This window comes from Thermobia domestica, chromosome 4 (genome assembly GCF_964235325.1).
Source record: "Thermobia domestica chromosome 4, izTheDome1.hap1.1, whole genome shotgun sequence".
NCBI classification, from domain to species: domain Eukaryota; kingdom Metazoa; phylum Arthropoda; class Insecta; order Zygentoma; family Lepismatidae; genus Thermobia; species Thermobia domestica.
The window spans coordinates 6,142,604-6,167,182 of record NC_137457.1 but is presented as its reverse complement, the minus strand read 5'-3'; the positions used below and the strand labels follow the sequence as shown (position 1 = coordinate 6,167,182).

Sequence of the window (24,579 nt, the reverse complement as noted above, 5' to 3'; positions counted from 1 at the left end):
AGTTGGAAATTTAAAAGTGAAAGTGATATGATGTTACGAGGTAATATGAATGTATCAATTATGTGGAGGACAAGTTTATAGCTGTGTTAATGTTATATAGAAATATAGAAATGTACGAATATGATGAACAAGATACTTCTTAGTTGTTATTTTAGAATATTTTATTTGAATTTACTTTCATTCATTGTTTTGAATTAGAAATTTCAGGTATATTGTGTATTTATTTGAATTTGATTATTAAAAAGGAATTGATAAATTATTTGAATTTAAGATTTGAAGTTGAAAATTATATGAGTTATACATTTTGATAGACTTTTATTATCCGAAAGAACAGTGGGGTAAACAAATTTTACATTTTCAACATTATTTCTGTTTGAGAAAAATTGTATATTACTATTGTATATAGTCAAAAATGTAACAATCGAAGTATTTGCAAATTGTTAAGAAGCAAAAGTATTAACAAATTGTACTCATGTAAAAATGTATTAATTAGAATATTATAGTTTAAGAAAAATTAAATATTTGTTTAATATTTTAATAGTAGTAATCAAAAACTTCAAAAATCTTTTTTAAAGTATTAACAACAAAAGTACTGGAAAGGTACCTAATTTATTAATGCAGGAAATAAAGAGTAGAGTTAACATGCAGCACTATCATTCTTATTTCAACATTATTGTTTTGAGAAAGTGAAAAATAACAAAATTTCATGACATGGTTTTAGTTGAAGTTAAGGGTTCAGTAATTGATCAACTTGTATCCATGAAGGCCATCCCGAATTACGCATAGAGCATAGTTACCTGCACTCATACTATTGGTCTGAGAGGCTGTATACCCTGAACCTGTAAAGAAAAAACACAAACAGGAAAATTTTTAGAAACGTAAAAGAATTATTATGTAATTAAAATCTACATAAGTTATTCGTGATAAAATATAGCATTTTATCGCATCACTTTCACATTAAAATATATCGAAAATATACTGTATGCGTACGAACTTTCTGCTACCCAATTACCTCGATATGAAATGCAAATCTCGAGACAAAATTACGTTTACAATGTCTCTACATTACATTAAATATTTCCTACATATAAAAAGACGTTGTTAAAGTACTTTTGTATCTTCATCATAATTATGTTTTAACTTTGGAGGAAATATATTTTAAGTTTTATCTATATTACTTGAAGCTTGTCTCCAAAATCAACAGAAGAAATTTCTCTTCACTTGATGTTCTCTTGAAGTAGAAGATTGATACTTAAAAATCATCTAAGTTTATTTGTGTTAAATTCTTATTATTTCTGTTTATTAATTTTATTTCCATTCTATTGTTTGAAGAACATGTTTTAACTTACATATTGAAGGTCAGAAAAAATATGTGATTTAGAGGTATGTGATAAAAATACAATCTATAGTGTTTTAGATCTGTGTTGAACGAAATTTGAAATTGAAAACATGCAATGTGTCATTTAATAAGGACTATACTCAAATAATTGTTGTACAGAAACAATATTAAATGTGTGTTTTAAAAAATTATTAGAATGAGGAATTTGATTCAGTTAATCGATGATAAATTTCACTAGTTTTATATTGATTTAAAATTTCTGTAATTTACGTAAGATTTTACAAATTAAAATTAAAATAGAAAAACATCCTTTATTTACCTGTAGCTAGAGACTGCGTCATACTACCCGTTGACTGACCTCCTCCTGAAAGAAAATTAAATATGTATTTCAACCATTTCGTAATCACTCATAAAATTTTGTGTGACAAAAAGTTTAGAACATGCTATTAAACAATTTCGTTATTTTGAAATTTCATCAAAAATAAATAGAACGTGAATCTAATACGTTAAATTATTAGAAACATAGTGTTATGTGATTATGCCATATGATTAAAAGATAAATTTTATTACTTTACATAGGTTTTGAAATACAAATCGACACTCACCCTGACCAATACCCTGTGCCTGAGTACCAACTACGCCTATCGAACCTGGAAATTTAAAAATCAATTACAAAGATGCATAAGAAGAGTAGAAAGACATCTTGGTATAGTTACAAATTCATTAATGTTTGTATAAATAAGTTGCTAATACTTTTTGAGTTACATTGCTTTTTGATATTTTTTTCTTTCAATTGATGTCACCCACCTAAGTTTTTCCTTTAAAACTCTGGAGATGTGAGTTTTATCTGGCGAAGATTCAATGTAATTGAATAATATCTTCTTTGAGCATTAGAAATCAGATAAGTCTATTTCTATAAAGACAATTCGGATAAATGATGATATTGTATGATTTTCTTTAACATTTTAAATATTATTATTACTAAATTCAAAAAATATCCTGTTTCTCGGTACACAAGACATGCTTTATATGTATCCTTGATACCGATTGTTCTCAATGCTTAACTAACTGATTGAAGAATTTTATTTTCTCTGGATTATTTTTTGGATCATTCATTTCTGTTATTATTTTCATTTCTAAGATTATATTCCATGAAATTCTGGGATAAAATTGAAAGATTTATCAACACACGTGTGATAGGGTGTTCATAAAGTTTGTTAATATGAACGCAAATTTGTCTAAAAATTTGTTAGCAAAATTTTCGTTTTATGGACCAAACTTGGTATTCATAGAAAGAGTTTCTATAAGCAGGTTTAAGCACAGCATTGGTCTCATAATTTCAGCATTTTGCAAAATCTAATTTTAGAATGTGATATTTACAAATAATATTAATTATAAATTGTTAGTGAGGTAATCTTCGATATACTAAATATAATGAGAAGTTGTAATTTAACGTACCTGCCGCGGTGAGCGAGCCTGACCCTGTAAATGAAAAGCAACAAAAACTAGTGATCCTTATTTATGTAAAAGTTCAAACTACATACTAGCAATTTAAAATTAGTATTTTATTTTAATCTACAAGAAATTGAACATATGTTTTCGACTTGAATTTTAATAATTTGTGATCTTATTTCAGCTATAGAATATTAACAGTTATAGAGTAGCTTCATGTTTACAGAGCAATATATATTAATACTTTTTGTTATAAATAATATTTATTAAACATACATAGTTTCTGTCCTTTATCAATATACTGCAATCTTGATAATTTATTACTCTGCATTTGTGCGTATATTGGTGTAACGGGAAGTAATGCAAATACTGCATTAGGTGATTGTATGTGACTAGCACATGAAAAAAGTTCATTTCAAATATATTGCAAAACGCCTTCAAATATATGTTCATATGACCTTTTTTTCATGTACTAGTCACTTACAATCACCTATTGCAGTATTTGCATTACCTCCCTTACACCCTGTATGAAATAGACAAAAGAAAAATCTCAGTAAAATATTATCTCGGCAATAATCTTTAGAACAGAAGTAATTATATTGTCAAGATTAATTACAATATTAGTCTGACATCCACTAATTGCCGGACTTGAAGTATGAATCGTTGGGTTGTATATACTAGATTTTTCAGATTCGCTAGATACAAAAATAGGTACTATTAAGCTGTAAGTAGAAATGCGTGGATTTACTGTACTAGGAACTTAAGTGACTTTGTTCTCAAAAAAGAACATTTAATCATTTCTATAAATTTCTGTTTATTTCCGTGGCTTGGATTAAGAATGGATATTTCTGATGAAGTCTGTCTAGGTTGAGTGATTAAGATTATCATGTCTAGATTTTCCAGGGGTTCTATCACTTCCTCCTTCATTCTGTGAGGAATAATTCGCTTGTCTTTAGTTTTTAACTTCATTCGCCTAAAGGAAATAATCACACACCATTACACTAAAGATTGTTTTTATTTCCCTTTCTCTGTTCATCGACAGTACGTACTTTAGCGAATTCTTTATATTCTTGAATTATTTATACTTGCATATTACTACTTCTAAAAAATATATGCAGTAGTGTAATTAACTTTAAATATTAACTTTATAATATTACTCTAGTATTGAAAAAATGAAAAATGAATACCCAGGATTCATAATTCCACGTGAATCAAATCTTATGCATACGCTGTTTATAATGTGCACTCTAACACGTGCACACGAGTTTCACAAATATGTCAGCGTATAAGATTTTATCAAAATTCCATGTCAATACGTTCTTCTACTTTCTTCCAACCTTAATGTAGGTCGCAATCCTGCATAGAAGGTTGAAGAGATTCTCGTTATCATTTTATAGTAAATGACATTCTAATCTTCTCTTTCATTTCGTGGCACATTGAGTCCTCCAGTTCCAAATCCGCTCTTGTCCATTTACAGAAAATACTAGAAAACGTAGGGAAAATGTAGGATCTCATCTTTTGTAGACCTGGGAGTACTTCAATGTATTCATGTGAAAAACTTGAATATCCTAAAATATTTCCAGTTCTATAAAACGCATCGGTCCTACGATTTTTCTCGGTTTTCTGGGATTTTATATCAATGGACAAGAACCGTTTCCGAACTGGACGACTCAGTTGATCAATATCTTTCAGTAGGATTGTAAGACCGAAAAAGACGTACACGCAATTTTATCAGTATCTTTCACTAGGATTGTAAGACCGAAAAAGACGTACACGCAAGTAGATCAATCTTTCACTAGGATTGTAAGACCGAAAAAGACGTACACGCAAGTTGATTAATATCTTTCACTAGGGTTGTAAGACCGAAAAAGACGTACACGCAAAGAATTTATATACAGGGTTTTCATAAAGTCTGGACGGATTTAATTTGCTTATAATTTTCATAAAAATGCTCATAATGAAATCAAATAAAGTGCAAACGGTAGCAGAAGGATTAAATTTTTAGTTGGCAACACTGTTAGATAAGCGGCAACTCTGAACACGTTGAAAGAGGGAGAGGGAGGGCAAGGGTAAGTTTCTTTTTTGAAGAGGAGACCGTGAATAGAGATTCGTACCTGGATATGTTGCAGAAATACTTCATTCCGGAACTGGAAGCACGTGGAATCCAGAACGACATCGTGTTCCAACAGGACGGGGCACCCCCTCACTATGCAATCAAGGTGAGACAGTTCCTTGACGAGAAATTCCCTAACCGATGGATTGGCCACGGTGACCCGACCGCTTGGCCGCCAAGATCACCCGACCTTACCCCCTGCGACTTCTGGCTTTAGGGTCATGTGAAAACGGAAGTTTATGCAAAGAAGCCAAGTGGTTTGGAGAACTTAAAGGACAAAATCAGGGCGTCTGTGGCTGGCATTTCGGATCAAACACGGCGGAACGCTGTGAGTGGATTCCAGCGCCGCCTACGCGAATGTGTGGACGTAAATGGCGCCCAGTTGGAGGTGTGGCGGTGAATGAACTGAGCTGGTGCAGATTACAGGTAAAATTTTAATCCTTCCGCTACCGTTTGCACTTTATTTGATTTCAATATGAGCATTTTTATGTAAATTATAAGCGAATTAAATCCGTCCATACTTTATGAAAACCCTGTATAACTTGGAGAGCACGTTGCATAACACAGTTTACATTTGTGGGTATCTGCTGTTAATAGACACATTTAACTGATGGCGTACAAACATGAATAGAAAAGTTTCGATTATGTTGTGATCAGTGTCAGCTTGTTTGCACATCAGATTGTACACTATGGCTCTCCGCACCATGGTTTTGTGAATTAGTCTTTCGCGTCTCTGCCACTTACACTTTGAAATATGCAGGTCACATGATGGATAAATACTTTCAAATGACCGTCAGTAGAACAGAGGCAAAACGGATCTCAATAACAAACACATCGTATCATTCATCCTTTCAAGTGCTTCTTTCCCGACTTTCAATGTGGAAAAATACAGGAAGTAAGGTAGCAAATATTTATAGGAAGTCTGTCAAGTGGCATTGTGATCGTAACCCTGCGTTCATCAAAGATGTGAATTAACTCAAACCTCCACTTGCAACATTAGTCGTAACTTTTATGATACGCTTGCTCTACGATCTACAATGGTAGCACGTTTCATGCAGAAGTGTAAGTGTGCATCCACCGAGAAGCACAATACCTCTAGATCAAACTGCTTCAACTGTACAAACTGAGCTCATCTACGTCAACCCGTCTCAAAGATTCGTAAATATTAGAACTTTTAGTAGACTTTGGGAAACCCTCGAACATTTTTCGGCACGTAACCAACGGCAGCTACAAGGTTAAAATTTCCACGAGAAACGCTCGCTTCTTATTACATCCACAGCTTGAAGTTGTCACTCAAAGCATGTATAGTTCCCTACCAGTATCCTACTGGTATATGGTGTTTCTACGTTAATTTTATCCGGGTATTAACTTTTCAATTTTCCAGTTAACTTTTTAACTAATGTGCATGCTAAGTATTAATATAAATTGACGTACCTCTATAATCACTACCCCCTCCTATAATGAAAAATGATATTAGTAAAATATTCAAATACAATGTGTAAAACTTGTAGAAACTTGTTTCAATTCTTACTTTTTGTCTTTATTACTCTTTCAATAGCTAAGCCCTGGGCATAGATATCTTATATACTTAAATAATAATTAAATACCTAAGTGAATAGTTAAACATCAATATTATGAGCTCAAACTTAAATTGTGATTAATATATTTAAATGAAACTAAAATATCCTGTAACGTCTTAAAAATATTCTATCAAAGAACACAAATCACTTGCTGATTGCACAATATTTGTTTAAAAGTCAAGTTCCTTCTTTAGTAATTTTGAAAGATAACAGTGTCAGGTTAGCTTAAGCAAAGCTTAAAATATGAGTTCTTTCAGTCTGTAACTTTGGGATTCTCTAAGACCGTATCGCAGCGTACCTCAAAATTCTGTAGCTATGCCGAGGGAATAGACAAAATCGTTTTATTAAAGTTTATAAGCATGAACATATACAAACGATGTTTTTGTGCTTAAGCTTTAAGAGAAGTGCCACAAACAATATATTAGCCAGTGGCGTATTTAGGGGGCTTCCGGGCTTAAGCCCCCCGAAATCTTACTTACTATTGTAAAGTATATGAAATATCTTGCAGAATTTTCACATTTTGAGGCAAAGCCCCTCCCCCCGAAAGTTAGCAAAGCACCCCCGAAACAAAATCGTAAATACGCCACTGATATTAACTATACATAGTTAAGAGTTGCACTTTTTCTACATTTCAATAACAAATGCAGGAGATGTACAAAAATATGGAAACACCTGAAAAATTGCAGATTACCTTTATTCATAGCAGGTAGGACCAACGTTGACAAGCAGAACGGCTTGCAGTCGACGAGAAATTGAGAAATACAGGTCTTGGTTTGGTAATGGTTGTGAAAGGGATGTTGTACCATTTTTTGGCCAAAGAAGCTGCAAGTTGTAGGTTTGGACTCGCACCTTGTCTCCAAACCTAACCACAAGGGCTCAATGATATTGACTTCTGGTGATTGTGGAGTCCATGGTAGATGTGACACTTGACCTTCGCGCTCATCAAGCCAGCCCTGGACGATATGAGCTATATGAACATGGGCTCTGTTATTTTGAAACAAGGAATTACCATTTGGGAACAAAGTTTGCACCATGGGATGCAGCTGGTCACTCAAAATTTTTACGTATACCTTGGCAGTGACATTTCCATGCAGGATGATGATAGGTCCGGCAGAATACCAGGATATGGCTGCCTAAATCATCACTGAACCACCACCGTGCTTCCTCTAGGTAACAGACAGTCTGTATCGTACGCTTCTGCTGGTGTTCTCCACACGTAAACTCCACACGCCAGCAATAGGAAACTATGTAAATAAAGAATCATCCGACCAGATGACAGTTTTCCACTGCTTCATTGTTCAGTTATTATTGGTGTTGCATCACTGTCTCTGTAAAAATGCATGGTCAACAGTCACGAGTGGTTTGGGAATTGTAGATCTGTCATAAAGACCTTGCTTGTGGACTCTCTTCCGACTGTTGAAGCTAACAGGGTTTGTAAGTACTGTACTCAGCTTTGCTGTGACTTTTGGATCTTCTGCTTGGCCACAATCCTACCCAATGTGCATCTGTCTCTCTTATGCAACCTCCACTTGGATGCACACTGGTGCTTCGCTGGAGCGGTTCTCCGGAGCACTCAAGGCAGTCATGGTCTTCGAGACTGCCTCTTGATACATCAAACATTTCCGTTACTTTCGTCACGGAAGCTCCCAGCATAAGCGTACCCATTTTTCTCTCTTTGAAACTGTCAACTCAGACATGATTCCCAATAACCTGCAAGGATCAGTCGCTGAACTGCAATTGGCCCATCTCTTCGATTAGCCACGTTACATACCTCACAGGATGTGACCACAGCGACACCTACAATTCAGATGCAAATCATGTTTGAAATGGCTACCTCTTTTAGAGCAGGTGTTACCATATTGTTGTCCATCCCTATATTTGTTTGGTTATTTCCGAGACAGCTTGTGAGGAAAGCCACATTGAGAAAAATATACATTTCTATCGCTTGAGAGAGAAGAAAATTTACCTAGCACACTAATTGGTGTATGCAGTAATTAGATCATTAGGTAGTTTTCCTTCCATTAGAAGCGAATATGACTTCTATCACGGGTTAGTTTTACACAGTTGTTTTATGTGGAGTCAAATCTCAAACATATCCTAACTTTCAGTCCACTGAAAGAAGACTTCGATCTTTATGCTTTTTCTAAACTAAGTTCCAGGAGAGACAATTGCTGTTGACAGATGTGGGCTTTTGAAAATTACAGTAGTGTAGATTAAACATAATCTAATATCACTAAGAATGTTCTTTCCAACCTCCGGAAATGAGGTAGCATTTTCTTCCCACACTTCAGCTTCTAAGTTTTATCGTTTCCTCTGGAACTCGTCTTATTTAAGAGGGATTTCCTATGGAACTCGTCTTATTGTTTTTTAAATTTAAGTTAGTTAAAAAATTGTATGATATGTGTCAGTGGATTACTCAATGCATCATAGGTGAGAAGAAAGTTAAGAAATACTATTGTTGATGAATTAGTAATGCAAAGTTATACAACTTAAATGTATCTCATAGATAAACTTCTGTTCAGTGAAGTAGAATTTTAAGCAGATATTGTGCAACCAGCCATAAAGGTTCAGATTCTATGAAGAAAAATCGTGCTAAAACTTTGCTAACGGAAACAATTTTATATTCTATTATTTAGAGTAATAGAGTCCATATTTTGAAACAAAATATTGATTTAAAACTAAAATTAGAAAATTTTATACCTCACCAGAAACTGAATATTGCTGGAATACACAGAGTACGCTAGAAAAATGTATACACTCTTTGTCTTCCCGTATCAGAATACGGCATTGATAATTGTTCTGAAATTTAAATATATTGTAGTATGGTTTTTTGCCCTACAGATGTTGACATTGTAAATTGTTTTCAATTAAATTTATGTTGTTGTACAGCTTTTCGGTCAACGGATGTCAGTATTCTCAGCACGATTAGTGAGATAAGGAAATGGCAGGAGCACGCTTGACGTTCGAGCAGCGTAAAATACGTTTTGAAGCGTTTTATCAGGTTGGTTGTTCAGTACCAAACTTTCCTCTCCACTGACGTTGCACTGCGATAGCATTCCCAAACCTGATAAAAAAAAACACTTCAAAACGTACTTACGCTGGTCGAACGTCAAGCGTGCTCCTGCCATTTTCTTATCTCACTAACCGTGATGACAGTACCGACATCTGTTGAGCGAAAAACCGTACTACAACACACATGAATTTCAGAAGAATTGGCAATGACAATATCTTCATACAGGATGATAAAGAGCGTATACATTTTTCTGGCGGAAATATTTACATCTTACGTATATAATTTTAAATTTTGGTAAAATTCATACCCTAAATAAAAGTTTGTTAATTTGATGGGATTAAGAGAAAACGTTGATCTCACTCGATTTTACAATTAAAACCTGGTCTATGGACTCAAGGATAAATAAGTTTAAAGGCAAAAATTAGTTGGATTACAGGTTAACGTGTGCGGTTGAGCGATAGAAAGATTTCGAGCTTGGGATCTGTAAACTTAAACAGTCTTTTCATGTCGTGAGGCTTAAGTGATTAAGCTCTGAAGAAATGTGCTTTAGAGATACATTATTCGACTGAACTCGTAGTTTACGTAGACTATAATTTAAAGTAGAGCAAACATTTTGAGGTCATATAAATAAATAAAAGGTTAAGTTTACTTACGATGCTTCAGACACATTAAAAATGACAAATGTTGCAGAATCTCATCTGAATACTGAAAATAACTTGTCAAATATTTTTGTCATGTATTTTTTTACGTACTTTCCTTAGAAAGAAAATATATCCATCAATTTAGTTTATTTTCTATATATAGATTAACATAGCATATATCTAAGAGTAATTAATAAGATATTCTTTAACATTATCTTAGGACAAACGGTGTATTAAGTCCTCAAGATATATTTAAAGTGAAATAGTATATTTGGGAAAACCTAACTCAGAAACGATATAGAAAAGTTCAGAGTTTGTTTGAAACTTTTCAAACATGTGAAGAACTATCAAAGTATTTCGTTTCTAGAAGATAAGGAAAGCCATTTGAATGAAATTTTTCACCATTTAATAATAAATATAAGAAATCATTCAGGTTGGTTATTTTCTCATTAATCCAGTGACAAAATTAATACTCTTTCAGCTAGCTAAAGGATGGGAATGGAATTCTACTTACAGTCAGGCCGATGAAATACAATAACATCAAAATAACGGTATTTTATGTACAAAATGACTTCTGAATAAATAATTTGTCACATGTGACTTTCTACAAAGTGGTCTATGCTATCCTTTAAATTTTGTATAATTCTCAGTTTAAAGTAGTTCTGTAAGTTTTTGCTAAAATTACTACAAGTAAATATATGACTAGGACTTCAAGATGTATTTAACATGAAATATATCATATTTTGGGGGGAAATTTTACTCTAAAATAACATAGAAAAGTTCAGAGTTTGCTTGAAACTTCCTAAAGACGTCAAAAGCTTATGAAATATTTCATTTCATGAAAATTATTTGAACGATATTTAGGTTGGTTATCTTCTCATCAATCCAGTGTATCTTTCGTACTTTAATGAATATATGCAGACGGAATAAAGTCACATGTGAAAAATATCATAAAGTACAAGCGGTAAAATAAATAAAAACAAATAAACATAGATATAGAAGTAAAATCATAAGTTTAGAGGAAAATATTAGTGAAATACAAGAAATTTCTATATTTCTGAAGGTACCTATTAACAATTAGTTCTTTGGAATGATGATATATTATTGAATCTTAAAAATTGTATTCACTAGACATTAAAGCTACTATGAGAAAATACATTCACCTAAAAAAAAAATATGAACTTCTAAATTTTTGATGTGAAGTAAAGATTCAATTTCGATAAAACGATCTTTCTCGAATGAGAGTACCTGCACACGATGCTGATAAACTTTACAGAAATATGATTCTTCATAAGAAATGAACTTTTGAAACTAATAAATCGTACAGGAACTTTCCAACTAATCTTAAAATTTGATTTTAAAACATGAAGACGTAAATAAATTGAATACTTATGCTGCACATGGCATTGCAGGATAAAATTAAAGGATCATATTCACCTTCTTTAAATGTTACCTGTAACTTTTACCTATATCATTACGACTATAATATACCTGCTAGTCCATATTTAGCTCCACCTGAAAAGTAAATTTGATATTTTGAGTATGTCTTACGGAACAAAGAGCACATTAATATCATTTATTTTAATTCATTACTTTTCTAAAAATTTCTTATCTTTAAATTAAATTAGTTTTACCAAGCAGGAAAAAATATCCGTTTTCTTTTTGAGTGTTTTTGGTGAATATTTACAAAGATTTGAATAATATTTTCTATATTTTTACTAACAAGTTAACATTATATATTCTTACCAGGAACATAACACTAACATTTCTTTTTTAAAATCCCATTCATATTATAAAAGCTAAGACATTCGGATAAAACTTATTCTCAGGGCTTCATTTATAATAGTTAACATATTTTCAATGTGATTTTATCTTTTCTTATGGAAGACAGCTAAGTGACCACCCAGGAAGACGGTAGAAAATGATTACATTGATAGAACGTTCAACTCTAAGGAAAGGAGTATCTGGTTAAATCCCAGGTATAAAAGTTTTTGGTGGAAAGGGTCATGCTCCTGAACTTTCTTGATGTGTTCTTCTTTCGTTGTACCTTTATCATTACAAAAATCATTTATAATTATAAAATACCTGTTTCCTATACTTTAAGAGGCCTCATCACTGCGAAATTAAAATACCGCTAATTTTACAATAATTATGTGACATCTTCAAATAGATAAAAGATAATCGAAAAGTGGAACAAGACCTCCCTAGACAATATTATTCTGCGCGAGATGTCGTTATCATGACTGATTTATCTGCTTTCGATTTCCAGACATTTAGAAAATAGGCATTTATTTTCGCGTTTCTAAATAACTGCAAACGGAAAGCTACTAGGTGACTCGTGATAACGGTACCTCATGCAAAATAACATCGTCTAGGGAGGTCTTGATCCACTTTTCGATTATCTTTTATCTATTTGAAGATATCACATAATTACTGTAAAATTAGCGATATTTTAATTTCGCAGTGATAGGGACTCTTAAGCACCATAAGCACAGAACGTTAAGCAAAAGATTTCATTTTCATTTACTTCTTTGATCTCACTACAAACCTTGAAGCTTTCATTTTCATATAAACAAATTCTTCCTTCTTTAAGTCCATATTAAATAACTTTAATTCATAATATTCGCGATAATGACAGTGACACAACTAGGCTGGTAGTCGCCAAGGGGAAAGAACTCGCCTTAGCGTCCTCCCACCTGAGCAACCAAACCAAAATGCTCCCCGACTACACTTGATATTAGCATCACACAGTAATTCTCCTTTTTCATTTTTTCTTCAAGTGCTAAAGATCCATTTCAAAATTGAAGTACATAATTTAATTTTTAGTATAAAACACCAACTTAATTAGTATATGATTGAAAAACAATCTAAGTTGAGTTAATTTTGAGTTTAACGTCCCGTTCAGCAGCGAGGCTATATGAGACGTGGACCTACTGATTAACGTGGAATCCGAACATGAGCTCCCACCGGAAATCGAATCCGGGTCTCCCACGCCATAGGCGCGAACGCTAACTGCTTAGCCACGAAGGAGCTCAAACAATCTAAGAGTAGCATGCTTGACATATTCTTATAATCTTATCATAATAACTGCGAATCACAATGTTTTTGGAATTATGTCGGAATGTGCATATATGTAGAATGAATCAACACTCTGTTACTTTAGAATAGAATATTTAATTATGGCAAACAGGTAAGCTGTTGTCTCGAGTATTATACTCGAACATTTTCCAAATCTTTTAAATCGATGTAAGTATAATGAAACACAAAAAGCAAGAACTAAAATTTAACTTTGAGGGGTCTTTTGACTACAAAGGTTTTTACAATGTCCTCAAAAAATAAATTTAACCTTATGCTCTATGGATACGATCCTAAGGTAGGTGAGTCATGTTGTCCTCTTAGGTTTTAGAGATATTTTGTGATCTTTAGTTTGCAAAAAATTCCTTTCCTTGCCTTATACTGAAAATAAATATTTGCCTAATTTTGTGCCCTCCAAACCGGAGCCCGGGGCACAAGCCCTGTATGCTGCCCTTTAGTTACGTCAGTGGATATTGATTCAATACCTTGCACGAAATATTATTAATAAATGAACATAGTGTGATATTTAAAAGGAACACGACAATATATTAAAATTTAAAGTATTTTTCTTATATCTTCCCTACATGTATACAATCATTATTAAAACAAAATTAGATTTCACATGTGAATTCAAGTGTTTCTGAAGACAGTTATACAGTGGTAGTGATAATTCATATTTTCCGAAAGGTTAGGCAATTTTTACCAAACTATTTTGATTTCCTACCTTGAAGGAGTCACTTAAAGCTAGTGAATTAGCTTTTCAATAAACACTTTTCTGTTCATTTCAAAATGAAATGAACTGAAATCTTTGAGTTTTACGTCCCACGGTTATGATGGTTAGGCTAAAGGAGACGGTCTGTTTATTTCAATGTATCCTTAAGTGTTAACATACCTGATGCTGCTGCTGCTGCACCGCCTGCTGCAGCTCCACCACCACCTGTTAAGTGAAAAAGAAATTGAAAACCAATGCAAAGATTTGTAATTTTACATAATCAGAGTCTAACATTCCAAATCGGCTGCCTTTTAATAACAAGTGATCTTTATCCTCCCAAAAATGCTGTATATATATATATATATATATATATATATATATATATATATATATATATATATATATATATATATATATATATATATATATATATCCAAAGTGTGAAAATCATACCTAGTATGGTGTGGGGCCTCCTTTTGAGTCCAAAATAGCTTGGATCCGACGTGGAATGGAGATATACAGCTCCTGAATCGTGGTGTGTGGAATTTTCTACCATTGTTCCTCCAAAACATGCTCCAGTTCCTTAAGGAATGCTGGTGGAGAGTAATGAGACCGAACACGCCTTTCTAACTCAGACCACAATGGCTCAATGATGTTCAGATCCGGTGATTGTGGGACCCAGGGGAGGTGTGATAGCTCCTGGTAATGCTCCTCAAAACATGATTTCACCGTTTTTGCAGCGTGACAGGGTGCCAAATCATCTTGGTAGATGTCATCACCATCAGGGAACAATATTTGTGCCATGCGTAGAACCTGATCTTCCAAAATGACCTCATACGCCTTAGCATTCATCATTTTATGCAGGGCTATGATGGGACCTGCAGAAAACCACGATATCACTGCCCATACCGTAATAGAACCACCACCATGCTTTACAGTTGGGAGTAGACAGTCTGTATCATAGGCCTGCGACGGTGTTCTCCATACGTAAGCACCACCGGTTGTTGGAAACAAGGTGAAGGTCGATTCATCGGACCACATTACGTGTTTCCACTGTTCATGGATCCACGCCTTGTGGTCCTTGCACCACTGGATACGCCTCTTCGCATTTACTGCTGTGACCAGGGGTTTGACGATAGGGGCCTGACATGCATTTTCATTTTATGAAATTCCCGTCGCACTGTTTTCGATGAAACCGGGTTCTGTAGGGCGGAGTTGAGTTCTGACGTAATTTTCATTGCAGTGGTCTTCTTTTAAGCTACTACAATACGTTTTAATGCCCTTCGGTCCCTATCTGACAGGATTGTCTTTCGACCACTGTAAATCGCTTTCTGGTAGAAATTCTAGAAAGTCTTCAAATAATTGTGATTAATCACTCTTCTGGTCAAAGTTCTTTTCGAACTTCTTCCTTTCCTTTACAAATTTACTCCTCTTTCCCTTGAGGGTTGAATTTATCACTATAACTTCAAAGAGAAAGAAGCTAGTTAGTTAGTTTTACTATAAAATTTCAACGAAGAATATTTGAGGGGTGAACGCAACAGTGGTCTAATCTACATTTTTAAAAATGGAGAAATATCAAGTTAAACTTAAACAGATGTGTTTTTTTTGTACAATATATATATGTACAATGTATGACACATTCAACCACTTGTGGTTGCTTTCGGTATATTCTATAAAAAGCACATGTGTTTAACTTTAACTTGATTTTTCTCCAATTTCTTTAAAAAAAAAATGTGGATTAGACCACTGTTGCTCTCATCCCCTCCCCTCATTTAGTCTCTTTCTTTTCTGAAAATCCCCAATAATTTGGAGTATTAAGTACAAAATGCAATGAGTACGGCAAGGATATGGACTTTCGCCTCTCCTGTTCAATGTCTATATAGAAGAGACTATGAAAGAATTCTTTGATAAAAACGAGAAAGGAGTAAAAGTGAATGGTCAGGTTTTCAGCACAATATGCTTTGCTGATGACATATCATTGATAGCGGAGAACGAAAAGGACTTGCAGTACGCACTTTCAAACATAAACGACCAACTAGAAAAAAACATCCAAAATGAATATAAATAAGAACAAAAACCAAAGTGATAACTTGCACAAGAGCAGGATAGTTAGGGGCAAAGGTTAGGCTCGGGGGGGGGGGGGGAGAAAATCGAAGACGTTAAGATGTTCCTCTACTTATGAAGCCTAATATCCTCTGACGGAAGAAGTGAAAAAGACGTAAGTTCCAGAATAGTGCAAGCTGAACAAGTATTCAATAGAAAAAAAGGACTGCAAACATCAAGAAATGTGTCATTGGACGTTTGAAAATGATTTATTGAGACATTGGTATGGAGCGTGGCGCTTTAAGGATCAGAGATATGGACATTGAGAAAAGCTGAAATATCCAAGATGGAAGCATTTGAAATGTGGTGTTGGCGCAGAATGCTGCGCATATCATGGACCGAAAGAAAAAGGAATGAAGACGTACTAAAGGAAGCTAATGAAGGACGACAGATCATGGAGATAATAGGAAAAAGAAGAAACAGCATGCTTGGCATCTTATTCGGCACTCCGATTGCATCACTGTGCTGATAGAGGGAGAGGCAGATCGAAAACCTAGAAGAGGTAGATCACAGGTAGAATATCTAGATGCAGTTACGAAAAAGAGACATTATCAAGGTATATAACAGTTCTCTCAAGGAAAAGAAAAGCTTTAAAATTCCATGTTGCCCACTAAACTGTGGTTAAGGTGAGAAAGAAGAAGAAGTACATTAGTTTGTATTTGCATTTACAACTAAAATACTCATATTTACTTTATGCTACTTAAAATTACCGCTCGAATTATAAGTAATCTGCATCTGTTTTACATCTTTGGAACACAAAACTCTCTTTTACGGAGCAGCAATCGCCTCCCATCGATTTCTGTTATTCACAAGTTTCACTGTATAATGAAAAGTTTTTATATTCATTTTTTTATTTTTTATTTTTTGTTTGTTTGTATGCATATCACAGATCAATATGGTCCTACGTCAGCTTAGATCTGCGAGTAAAATCAACATGATTTCAGAGCACAAGTTTTGAAGTGTCAAAGACTGTGAGGGAATGAATACTGAAATAAGACGTAAAGCATTCTCGTATAGAATACTAGATGTATTTTACCAGCAACCCGTGACTTGATCAAGTATCACCCAGTTGCGTCTTCAAACTTATTAGGTAAAATTCTGTAACTCCAGGGAATTTAGTTTTCTAACATAATACAATTTAGGAAAAGAAAACTAGATGTAGTACAACTTCAGTGAATAGTAAAATACAGGGTGCGAAATCCCGGGGGGGACGGGAGGGATTTCCCCCCACCAAAATTTTCACACTTGAGTTTCCCCCTCACCAAAATCTGTAAGGGGGGACACCTTAATATGAAAATATAAGTAGGTCTATAATGAAAATTTTCAGACAAACAATAATTTTAAATGCATGCTGTTTTTAAAAAAACGTAGTTTATTTGTAAAAGGATCAGATGTTTAACTTTTTCGGTTGTTCGGTTGTTGACGAGATGAAGACCTTTATTCTCTAGCATACCAGTTACGTGCAAAATTGGTAAAATTTCTCAGATTGTTTTTCAATTTCAGTGGACGAATCTACAAACAGGTTTGCCGGTAAGCACTTGCTGTTATATGTAACATATGTGGACGAAGAAAATAAACCTTGTTGTCGTTTTTATAAATTAGTGCCTGTAGAAAATGCCGATGCAAAATCCCTTGAAGAGAAAATTATTCAAGCATTTTCCGAAGATGGCATAGATATTTTTAATCTTAAAGAAAAACTTGTTGGATTTAGTTCGGACGTGGACGCAGTGTTTATTGGGAGAAACGAAGGTGTTGCTGCTCAAATTGGAAGAAATGTCAACCCGTGCCTAATTAGCGTACACTTCATGGCACATCGAATGGACCTAGTTTCTGAAAGAGTTTTTGGTATTGTGGATGCTGTTCACAACTTTGAATGTTTGTTAGGCGAACTTTACAAGGTGTTCAATAAGTCATCTACAGCTGCAAAACTTAAAAGTATCGCGATAGTCACAGATGCCGCAGGACTGCTAAAAATCAAACGATTGTTTCACATACGTTGGATTTCAAATGAGAAGGATGCATTATTGGCAGCCTTTACATATTTTTCGTGTATGATGCAATTTCTACTCTTGGAGTATGAAAATAATGACCATTTCAACAGACAGTTTTAAACTGAGTGGTATTTACATAAAAAAAAAAAAAAAAACTAACTGTCGGAGAAAAAGAACATTCTATTGTTCGGTTTTCTTCTGGATACTCGTATTGTGTCCATTCTGTCTAATAGTGAAACGATGCAAAAGGAAGCAGTTTCGTACAATGAAAGAAAAAATTGAACCTACAATCCATGCTCTGAGGGAAATGCGTATGAAAGATGATGTCTACCAAAGTCTTTGCAAAGATAAGTATTTAGTGCACTGCACACAAGCATCTGATACAGGGAGTGATGATAGAGAGTTTGATCAAATAAGGTGGGAGGTAATCCAGGGTTTAGTAGATGAAATGGAAAGAAGGTTTCCTTCTAATGATGTACTAAAGTGCTTTTCAGTGTTTGAAAATAAAGATCGTAATAGCATGAGTGGTTTATACGGTAACATAGACGTATATAAAGCAGCTCAATTGTTTTTTTAGAATCTTGATACTGCAGTGTCAGAATGATTTGGTTTGATTTAGTTTAACGTCCCACGGTTATGCCTGCTAGGCTAAAGGAGACGTGGACCTACTGATTATAATGAAATCCGAACCACTTTGGTCGTTCAACTGTACCCCACCGGGAATCGAACCAGGGACCACGCTAACTGAAGTTAAGCGTGTTAGCCACTAGACCAAGCGGGGGTTCTACAGTGTCAGAATGGAGAGAGTACAAATCAAGTTTTAAGTCAGTAAATGATTTTCAAGTTCTTAAAGCCTTAACGCGGAAAGTTCGTTCTGTGCCATTATCAACTGCTGCCTGTGAACGTTGATTCAGTGTTGTTCATATTAAAAGTTCCGAAAGAAACCGTATGTTGGCGAGTACCTTGCAATCTTTATTGATAATTAAACTCAGTGGACTTTCTTTAAAATTATTGGATGCTGTTACTGCTGCTCGTACGTGGGTATCTTCTCGCCATCACATGTCCAGCTCTCGTTACACACGGAAAGAAAGTGAAGTTTAATCTTAAAATTTTTCTCTAAGATAAGAAACGTTATTGCAAACTATATTTTAGGTCTATAAATAGAGTAACACAATCATTGAATACTCGTATTATTGTGGCTCTCTTCGGTGGTCTAGTGGCTAGCACGCGCTCACCATCTTCGGTGCACAGGGTCCTGGGTTCGATTCCCGGTGAGAGCACCTTACAAAAATTTGAACGATTACCGTGGTTCGGATTCCGCTTTAAACTGTAAGTCCACATCTCATAGCCTCGCTGCTGAAAAGGGTCATTAAACTTAAATCAGCAAATCAATCGTATTATAGTGTTTGTGCTCTTATTTTCTAAAGTTTAACGTCCTACGAATATTCACTAAGGCTAAGGAAGACGGTCATGATTAGATGAATTATAAGGGTGGATTAAGATAGTGGAAGGAAGCGGGAGGACCCTGAGAAAACCCCCACACAATTGTTTGTATACCACAAGCAGAATTTGGCGCGAGCTAGGATCCAGCCAATGATCCCACTCATCTGAGGTGAGCGCTCTACCATTGAGGCAACACGGCTTTTTGTTGTCTATCAAGTATTTGTATAGAAATCATATCTGTTATTTATAATAATGTATTCTTGCTAATAATACAATATATATACATAGTATCATTTAGACTTACAAAGGTGACTGGATATCTGAACGACCAAACTAAAACACTACATACTTAGCGAAGAAACGGTAATTTCATAAATAATAAAAGCTATACTCTGACTCTACAGCTCATAAGGATCTATGGCTGGCCAGGTGGAGCATTTCAACATAGTAGATCTAATGCTTGGTTAGCACAACGATTCTCAGGAGCTATTATTTCTTACTTCTAGATCTCATACTGCTATTTTCGTGAATGCAGTCTTCAATATGATGGTAAACACAAGAGGAATGTGCTCCCATGGAAGTCTAACCCTGGACCATACGCACTGAAATGCAGTAGATATTAAATGCAGTAGATAAGTGTACCAATTTTGGTTAAATGAATAAATAACATTTAAGTATTTTTAAATAGCAATGACGACTAGTTTGAACATTATTATTATTATTATTATTATTATTATTATTATTATTATTATTATTATTATTATTATTATTATTAATAATAATAATAATAATAATAATAATAATAATAATCCATTAATATTTCAATTTTTTGGTGGCTCCACGAAGCATTAGTGTGGATCGCTGAACTTCTTCCCCCCCACCATTTTTAAATGATTTCGCACCCTGGTAAAATACATTACAAATTTTAAAAACTGACTTTAAACAGTGCCTCTTTCTGTTGGTACAGCACCTACACTTTTCTTCTGAACTTATCCAAAAAGTGAATTATTTAGTCATTAAAAAGAATTATCATCAAAGTCTGAAAACAGCCGTAGGAAAGTGAACTTGAAAAACACGATTCTGATTTGCCTCCATATTCTTCGATTTAAGATTCCAAGTGTTGGCCAGTAAATTTTGAGCTGCCATTAGGTGACGTCGGAATTAGAAAATAAAGAAACGCAAATGGGAGAGAATTAATTTGTGGTTTTCATGAATATCTTAACAATATTAACTTCTAAACGTGTTACACCCATGAAATCACACTTTAGACTCTATTTCAATATCTCACAGTGAATGTGAAAAGTTTTCTCTGCATGAATCTGATAGTAACTTAACCTAGATCATCTCTGCTTCTTTTGCTCTTGAGGATAATAGAACCACTTTTCACACAGTTTAACCCAAGCAAAAATATAAGCCCACTGTTGCTTATTGTATGTTATTCTGCAGTTGATGCAAAAGAACAAGCAACCTAGTGACGATGAGGGCATATAGGAAGATGTGTTATAAATATGAAAGTTGCTGAATACCAACACATTGTTCTCCAGAAGGAAAGCACTGGTCCTCTATAATATTGTGTTTTGGAACTTAAACTTTTGGAAAGAACATCAACCACAATGTACTGTTGTGTAGCTGAATGTTTAGTAAATGTGAGTATGGAACGCGTAGTTGCATGTTTTATTCCCAGTGTTAACAAATTTTTCGAGTCGATCTATACCAGGTTCTTGTGTTTACCTCGAAATTACTTGTAAGTCTTAAAATGGAAATATAACCACACAACTGCGGTGCATAACTTATCACTTGTGACTCTACCATCATCCAACGAAGAAACCACCATTACCTTGCTTTGATTGGTTCCTCATGTAGAAACTCTACGCACTGGGTAAAGCGAATAATTAGAAGACACCTAATATGCGGAGAAGATTCTTCTTGCCGAAATTCATTAATATCAACTAACCGTATGAAATCATAATCATTTCTAGGACATCTCAGCAATGGGAAGTGATTTATCTCTGCCATTAAAAGTTGCTACTTGGTTTCGTTCTTGGCACATCACAGCACTGGGTTGAAGTGTTCTTCTATCGAGCTTCGAATTTCTTCACGGAGATCTTTTAGCAAGAAAGTTGGCAAGTTGGCAAGAAAAAACTTCTCCTAGTCTCACTGGGGGCCTCGATCCACTTTGAACTCACTATTATTGCTCATAAAGACACAATTTCTAAAGCAGTTGCTAACACTCATATCAGAAATACTATAATGGGATGCGCCACTATGCGATAGACCGAAATGGACTTCCCAGGTAACCTACTGCTGGAGGGAACTCTCCTATAGTGTATAAGTCCACTGATGTCTCCAATCTTGGCACCGGAGAGGTAAGGTAAGCTCACATTCCCCATTAGGTGCCCAAAGAAACAAACCGATAGAGATCAACACACTTCTGTGATCCGGTGGAATATCAAGGGGAAGCTAGCAATCTCGCTTTTTTGCCACGGTTACGTTCAACTCTGTGAAGTAGTATCACGTACACTCTTGGACCCATTGAAACGTGCTTATGACCTGTTTCCCCGATAGGACCATATTTGTTGTACAGTTAAAACTAATCTACCTTTTGTTTCGATTAAAGGTTATAGTTGTTCATCAACTTACCAGCAGCGGCACCACCAGCAGCTCCTGCAGCACCACCTCCTCCACCAGCGGCAGCCGCTCCACCTGCTGCAGCTGTTCATAAAATAGAGAAAAAATTCAATTGTTAGAGTTTTTATTGATAGTTATTTGAGATACATATTATATTGTGAAGATATATGTATTTGGACACATAACGAAACATTTTATTTCGAACTATGGGACATTTTATTTTAAAATTCATTACAGTGAAAAGCATAATCGTTCATTTAATGTTGAATCACTTCTTGTTTTTTTTTATAAGTTCATTTGCTTTTCCTACTAGGAAGTTTTCATGCTGTCTGTTATTTCTTTCTTACACTTGTAATTTCTCAATCAATAAAAACAACAGATTGTTTTACTGTCAACATTCCTATCATCACCTCACCTTTGGTTAATCTATGAGCACGCACTTTTCATCAAGACTGAAGAAATAGTCAACGACCCATGATATTAACCCGGAGTGACATTGAGACACTTTTGAGAAGGGTCCGGATCGCAAGAGAGACGAGTCAACATGTAGGAGCACGAAACACGATTTCGTCTTTACAAGAAGTTTCACCTTGCTTTAACTTAGAGGGCATTTTGCCTTAGCAAACGTTGTAGTTATCAGTTGCAATGAATAATCCGTTAAAGAGTAATTTTGACCTTGATTAGATTTACTGTATTCGCAACGTTGGTTTTCCTGCCCGGGTTTTGCAGACTCTTAATACACGACTACCTGGACGCCCAGCTGAAGGAAGGACGGAATATCAATCCACTGGAAGGATCATCAAGAAGGCAACACCAAGATTTACAAGTAAGTGCAAGTAGATTAACCAGTCCTAAAAGCTACTCCCTTCTTACCCCTTTCAACCCCTTTGACATCACGATCTGTTTCTTTTGTATATGTTTGATCTTATTGTGGTGGATACATTAATAATCGGCAGGTTAGATAGTCTAAATGTATAAGGATATTGACTTAAGAATTTCTTGCATTGCTTAAAACCAGACTTCCGTGTATACGCACATTGCTCTATAGACGTCGCAACCAGGAAATATGGTAAAAATTCAGAGTCAGATATAAGGAAGTCTTGCTACAAAGTAGTCACCTACGAGGTAATTGCAACGATAGGAATTCAGAGGATTGCAAGAAATACGGAAGGTAGTTTTCGACCTGCAGGTAGAGCTCGAGGAGGATAGTCTCGACTAAACTCCCGTTTCGGAAAGATCCCGCGATTCAACATCCAAGTCTGTATATTCTTAGTGATTATAATCTGGACACTTCCATACCAAGACCGAAGTACTTCAACGGCAATCAGGTTAGTAGTTTCTCTTGAGATGTCTAAATTAAGCAATTAATAACGAAACCGATGATCTTTAGCTTCAACTAAAGTCAGTTAAATTAACTTAAGTTTAAACTATAAATCCGATACTTTATGAATGAAATAGGAAGATAGATAGTAGCCACACTGCCCATGCAGAGCCCTAAGTTGTTTACTAATCTAATTGTCATGATAATCAAGAATAAATTATTTAATAATATATGTTAAGTGTATTTATTTAGCTGGTTGTCTGGTTCGCCATCATCGAACCCAGATCGACCGAACTACGGTAATATTAGCATCAAATGATTAATCACGATTATAAATTATTAACACCGAACCAGACACCACATTATTTATATGCACCCAAGGTCATATCCTATACTTTACGCTCTACCAAATTCAATGTTAACAAAAATCCTGGGCGCAACTTGTCAGTTCTGACATCCCCAATTACACTATCTATTAGCGCATTATCTGAGCTTTCAGACTGACAAGGGGGTGGCTGCACAATATTTTAAATCTATTTTAGGTAACAAAATATTTATGCACTATACTGTATTTGCCGGCACATAAGACATACCAAATTTTTCACATTCAATTTTGAGGGAAAAATATTTACATTTCATATTATGAATATTTTTAAAACTAAAGTGTGATATTTTAGCAAGAAACATATACGAAGTAAACTATAAATAACAGACTAACTAAATACAGATTATTGTGCGTGTCTGAGAATCTTTATAGCGTACAGTATGTGCGTCTAGAGAAACGTGTTCATACTATGAAACAGTGAATAAAGTTATTGTTTCCAAACTACATTTACAAAGTTATTGAACTGTACGCAGCTGGAATGCTGCTCCACACCATAAGAAAGCAGAGAAGACGTCGAACAATGTAGAATCCAGAGTACATTTTAAAATTGAATTAATCAAAACATCTAATATCAGCATATAAGATTCATTCCATTTTTGACCTTTTCCCAAGTCTACAAGTAGGTTTTATGTATGCGCCGCTAAATATTTGTTTTATAAGTTGGTATCTGGTTGAAGATGAACATGAAGTTTGAAGAAAAGGATAGAACAGATAATTCGTTCCACCTGAAAATTCGTTTTTATTGAAGTTTTTGGGATTAAAACGAAGTTGTACATTTGCCAA

At 34.7% G+C, this 24,579-nt stretch overlaps 1 protein-coding gene across 1 annotated transcript in view; it reads right to left on the bottom strand.

The window, feature by feature from the left end:
- Window positions 1-735: 735 nt before the first annotated feature.
- Window positions 736-24,579, bottom strand: part of LOC145683619 (uncharacterized) — a 36,472-nt gene continuing 12,628 nt past the window's right edge. The window contains exons 4-11 of the mRNA XM_081754957.1: window positions 22,103-22,174; window positions 14,106-14,150; window positions 11,630-11,653; window positions 6,339-6,359; window positions 2,798-2,821; window positions 1,945-1,989; window positions 1,659-1,703; window positions 736-839 (exon numbers count right to left, since the gene is read on the bottom strand). Of these exons, the coding sequence (XP_081611083.1) occupies window positions 736-839; window positions 1,659-1,703; window positions 1,945-1,989; window positions 2,798-2,821; window positions 6,339-6,359; window positions 11,630-11,653; window positions 14,106-14,150; window positions 22,103-22,174 (380 nt within the window). The remainder of the gene's footprint in view (window positions 840-1,658; window positions 1,704-1,944; window positions 1,990-2,797; window positions 2,822-6,338; window positions 6,360-11,629; window positions 11,654-14,105; window positions 14,151-22,102; window positions 22,175-24,579) is intronic.